The sequence below is a fragment of the Impatiens glandulifera genome, chromosome 3, assembly GCF_907164915.1.
Source record: "Impatiens glandulifera chromosome 3, dImpGla2.1, whole genome shotgun sequence".
Lineage (NCBI taxonomy): Eukaryota > Viridiplantae > Streptophyta > Magnoliopsida > Ericales > Balsaminaceae > Impatiens > Impatiens glandulifera.
In genome coordinates, this window is record NC_061864.1 from 23,075,269 (window position 1) to 23,080,715 (window position 5,447).

The window sequence follows — 5,447 nt, forward strand, 5'->3', positions numbered from 1 at the left end:
AACGTCCCGCGTTTATCAAATTTGGTGTTGAATTTAAAGTATAAAGTCTTTGTAACCTAGTTGGTTAAAGAGTTGTACTTGTTTTGTTAGGTTGCAAGTTCGAAACATACGTCTAGCATTTTTAATTTTATTTTTAACCGTTTTAAATTTAAAAACGGGTCAACCCACAATCCGACCCAAGTATCCAAATTAACCACAGCTCTCGATCCGGCAATCCGGACACTTTAAAAATTAAGCATCATTATATATATATATATAGATTAGTTAGTTAAAAAGTTGAACTTATATTAATATTAAAACGTCCCGCGTTTATCAAATTTGGTGTTGAATTTAAAATATAAAGTCTTTGTAGCCTAGTTGGTTAAAGAGTTGTACTTGTTTTGTTAGGTTGCAAGTTCGAAACATACCTTTAGCATTTTTAATTTTATTTTTAACCGTTTTAAATTTAAAAACGGGTCAACCCACAATCCGACCCAAGTATCCAAATTAACCACAGCTCTCGACCCGGCAATCCGGACACTTTAAAAATTAAGCATCATTATATATATATAGATGAGTGGCTCCAAAAATCTTTCAATCGTCTTCCTTTTCCTTCTCAACAAGGGTATCGAAGTTTCAAGAGAAATGAAAAAAATACATTGAAAGATATTACTCTAATTCATCTTAACTAAGTAGTGTCAATGAGGAGTTTGCCTATTTTTCAACCGCCGTTGACGATTTTTCTGATAACGATTCAATGTGCGACCGGGGTTGATGTCTCCAACCAAATTGTGGGTTATCCATGGTACTTTTGCACCAACCCTTCAAATTTTAGATTTAAAGCTATTTGAACAACCATCTTACCACCATCTTCTTGTTGAGAGAGAAAATGAAACACATATAATTTCATACACTCATTGAAAGGAACAAGATAACACCACAAAGAACGGAAGATTTGGTGTATATTCATCATAATCTTCGTCTTTTATCTAGGAGAACTTCACAATATAAATAATGAGAAAGTAAGATGTGGGATGTTAGAGCGGATACATTTGATTCTATGGACATGGAGGGTGCTTGTATCCTTGAAATAACAAATTTATTTACGGATGAAGACAATGTTTGATAAGACTACTATGGATGATTTGTAATAATTTAATGATAAACAACTATGTGTTTTGTTTTTGAATTGTAATAGATATTATGAAAAATGAATATGAGTTTTTCAATATTAAATTTATAAAAATATTATATATATAATTTGTGTATCCTAAATATATTGTATCTTATATTTCTAAAATTTGTCGTATTACCGTATCTGTATTATATTCGATACGATACTCGTATCTTTATCCGTGTAACATAATTTTTATCAAATTCTTTTCTAACCAATTACTCTCGGGCCTGAGATATTTTTCGATTGCCCTTACCAACCTCCACCTTTTGTTTGTATGACCAAAAAAAGGAACGGACGATTGATAAGAGTGACTCGATGGACTAGCTCTAGAAGGAAAAAAGATAAGAAGACAACGTAATCATAGAAGAGATTATTTATCAGAGTTCTTCTTCTTCAAACTTAAATCATTTTGTTCTCTTTTCGAAAGTTCTAAACACTCGTCCTCTTAATAATTTTGAGAGGTTGGTAATTCTAAATTAAAAAATTAAAAATATCGATTCAACACGTTAATTGGTTATTTGAAAAAATAAAATAAAAATATATTAAAATTATAATTTCAAACTATAAAGTGTAAAATAAAAAATTACATTTATTTAAAATTACCTTTCTAATTCCAATTTTTAATCAAAAACAAAACCTCTAAAAAAAAGAATATTACTCAATTAGATTTTTCTATGCCAATTTTAATTTATGTTCCAAACTAATATCATAACAAACAATTGCACATTAAATCATCTTACAAAATTGTTTCAACAAAATATACATGACTATTATATCATCACTTTCAAATATTTATCAAAGATATCAAGCTACTGTTGGTTCAGTTCAGCAAATAAAAAACCCCTGTTTCAGTTCAGTTAATTTTTATCACTTTAGAAACAATTGAGTTTGTTGATTATAGCTGCAATTAGAAAAATACATGTTTTGTGTTGGTTGAGTATAATTTTTATGACAATAACAACAAATTTAATATATTAACATTCAATAATTTATATAATACAAATCATCAAAATTTATAAGCAAAAACACAAGTGCACAAACAATTACAACAATATAATGATATCATCAAAATGTATAATTAAAGACAAATCATATATATTTTCAAAATGAAGATAGACACAAAATTTAATAAAATCTAATAGGGCAATGGTAAAATCAAATGTAATGCCCTTAGAGCTTGTTTTCAAAGACTATGCAATATATGTGGCGCTCAAACTTTTATTCCACATTATTATGTTAAGAATGTTTTTTTTTTTTATCAAAATATGCATATAAATTCATCCAAATATTAACCAACTCTTATTTTGTTTCTCTAAAATTTCTTAAACATCAAGTAAAAGTAACATCAAGTTTGATTGTAAATATTAGCCAAAAATAAATAAACATATATTCTTAAGCTAACATTTTAAAGTTTTATAATCCGATAATAAACTAAAAGTTATAAATAAAACCAAACCAAACCAACCAAACCGTTATTCAAACAAAAGTTATAAATAAAATCAACTAACCATCCCTTATTGAAACAAAAGTTATAATTAAAATCAACCAACCTGGTTATTCACATTGGTGGATTCCAAGTAAGCTAAGGAGCAGCCTTTTTACTCCTCTTGGTTGATGGACAGTTCTTCTGGGGTGTCAAGTTCTTCTGGAGTGTCAAGTTCTTCTGGGGTGTCAGCAGATAACTAATAAGAGCAGGACCGAAGATACGAAACTTTCCAGAACTGCTAAAAGCAGTTTCAGCATCACGACGTCTCTTAAAGATAATCTTAGCCCGTTTAGACTTTTTCATCAGTTCGGTCTCTGATTCATCCAAAGGTCCAAACTTACTGAATATCTTGTTCAGTTTAGGCACCGGAGGAACATTACTCATGTCTCTGAATTTCAGAATAAGAGCAGTTGGAGAGTTTTGTTGTTGATCACCTTGCACTTCAGGATTACTAGGTGTCATAGGTTTGAATAATAATATTTCATTTTCCTTTTCCTTTTCATCATCATCCTTGGCTTTGATGATCTGATCAGAAGATCTCTCCATGCAAAATGAATTCCTGAAATCAGAGAAAAAACCGAGAAAACATTTTGCAGTTTTGTTATTGTTCATTGGATCTTCAGCAGTTAAACGAACTTCAGAGAGCATTTCATTTGGACTAACAATCTTGCTTGCTTCAGATTTCTTTATAACCGGAGGTGATGTGCTCTCTCCCAATCTAGAAAATTGCTTCTTAGACTTCAGAGACATGCTAGTTTTCTCATCTTTCATCTTCTGTGAATTTGAGGAGTTTTCATAAATTAGGTCAGAAGTGAGCTTCTCCTTCTTGAGCATGCGAACATCACTATCCATTTTTCCTTTCCGTTTCATAGAACCGTTACCCTGAACACCTTCATCCTTATCTAGCCATGCTTCAAATGTTTTAAATTCAGGCAGATCATAATAGCCTTTCCAGCTGTTGAAGGCAAGTAATTGAGAATGTGCTATAACAAAATCCAATCTATCAATTCCTTCATGTGGGAATTCAGCAAGTTTTTTCATGTATTGAATAAGCTTTAAAGGAGCAAAGGAATCGACATTAGAACGATTATCTTCCATACCTTCTATTATACTCGCTTCTTCTTTTATACCACCATTAACAACCATCTGTGTTTTGATTTTGTTTGACAACTCTTCTGGTGAACAGAGACAACTGAGTCCAAATTGAACTCTTCGAGAAACCTCATCTAAAGAGCAATCCACAGCATGTTGAAAAGATTCAAGATCACTTTGCTTCTCCATTTGAAAGAAATTTGTGTGAAATGGCTTCACACGCGATTCTTCATTCCAAGCAAATGACTTATCTCCAAAGTACCCGATTAAAAGTCTATCATTTCCGTTTTGATGTTTCCTTGCCTTTTCCGATGCATCAGAAGGATTAAATATCTGCCCTGGCCACCACGGATGACTCCTCACCTTAGCCCACACAAGATCATTAACAAAAAACTTAACCCCATTCTCAATCGACTTTTCTTCCAACACCAGCTCAGATTCTACACTTCCTTTAATTTCATGACCAACCCATGTACCACCATCAACATTCCCCCCTAGCTGCCCTAATTTCAGCTCACTAATACTAGTTTGATCAGAAATATCAAATTTCATCATATCACCATCATTGTTTCCCATAGGCTGATCAACAAGGGTTTGAGCCGCTTCAGATTCAAACATACCGATATCATTTTGTTCAATAGGAACAGCATCGGAGTTCAAATCTATGTTGTTGAATCGGGAAGACATTGATAAAACCTAATCCAAATACATTGGCTGTATTATTTCTACATGCAGAATAAATAAAGGCGAATTTATAGGATGAATGTATGTAGATGTAAGAAGCTTATCTAGAATAATCAGATATGAATGAAATAAACACGGAAGAGAGATGATCGTACCTCTGTTTGATGAGCGAGAGAGAAGCGGCGTGGCGGTTCTTGTTCCAACGAAGGTTGATACTTCTAGACTTCGTCAAGAACGAGAAATGAACTCAACAACACGTATTTATATATTAGGTTAATTAATATTTTATTTTTAATTTTTAATTTTTTATTAATATAAAATAACATATGATATGATTTCTAAAATCAAATTTATATATTATTATTTGAATTATTAAAAATTAATTAAACAATTTCTCGTAATAAATAATAGGTTTTGAACCACTTGTAATACAAAACAATGTCTATATATCATGTTTCTAATATGAATGAAACTTTTTCTAATATTTTTATAAATCTAATATTAATAATAATTATTATATATTTTGAAAAAATATATATTTTGTTATTTAATTTTTAATTCGATAATCTATAAACATGTCCTTCTTAAACTAATTTGATATTTATGTTTAAACTTTATTTTTATTTTATTGCCCTTAACTAACAAAACTTTGTTTTAGATTAACCCAATTTTCAACCTAAATTTAGGTATTAGAAGATTTACATTTATTATTAGTTACAATTAAAGTCGACAAAGTGACATTTGACATATTAGAAGATCTACATTTATTATTAGTTACAATTAAAGTCGGCACAGGGGTGAGTTGGGCTCGCTCCGAAGCTAGGGGCTCATAAGATAAGGCAGACTCACATTCACATTGAGTCGTCTATTTTAAAAATAAATAAATAAAATTTTATTTCACCCAAAATTCATCTCTACATTCACACCATCTAACACACTCAATCTTATAACTCTCTTGTCATTCTTGACTCACTTACTTTATAACAACTTAAAAAGAAAATGTCACCTCAACTCAAATAGAAGTTTCAC

General features: G+C 30.7%; 1 protein-coding gene across 1 annotated transcript; it reads right to left on the reverse strand.

Moving 5' to 3' along the window:
* Positions 1 to 2,591: 2,591 nt before the first annotated feature.
* LOC124931184 (PWWP domain-containing protein 5-like) lies at positions 2,592 to 4,642 on the reverse strand. The gene is made up of 2 exons (XM_047471581.1): positions 4,574 to 4,642; positions 2,592 to 4,459 (listed from the first exon to the last, which is right to left on the reverse strand). The coding sequence occupies exon 2, from the start codon at positions 4,419 to 4,421 to the stop codon at positions 2,739 to 2,741; it is 1,683 nt and encodes a 560-aa protein (XP_047327537.1). The 5' UTR covers positions 4,422 to 4,459; positions 4,574 to 4,642; the 3' UTR covers positions 2,592 to 2,738.
* Positions 4,643 to 5,447: the final 805 nt, after the last annotated feature.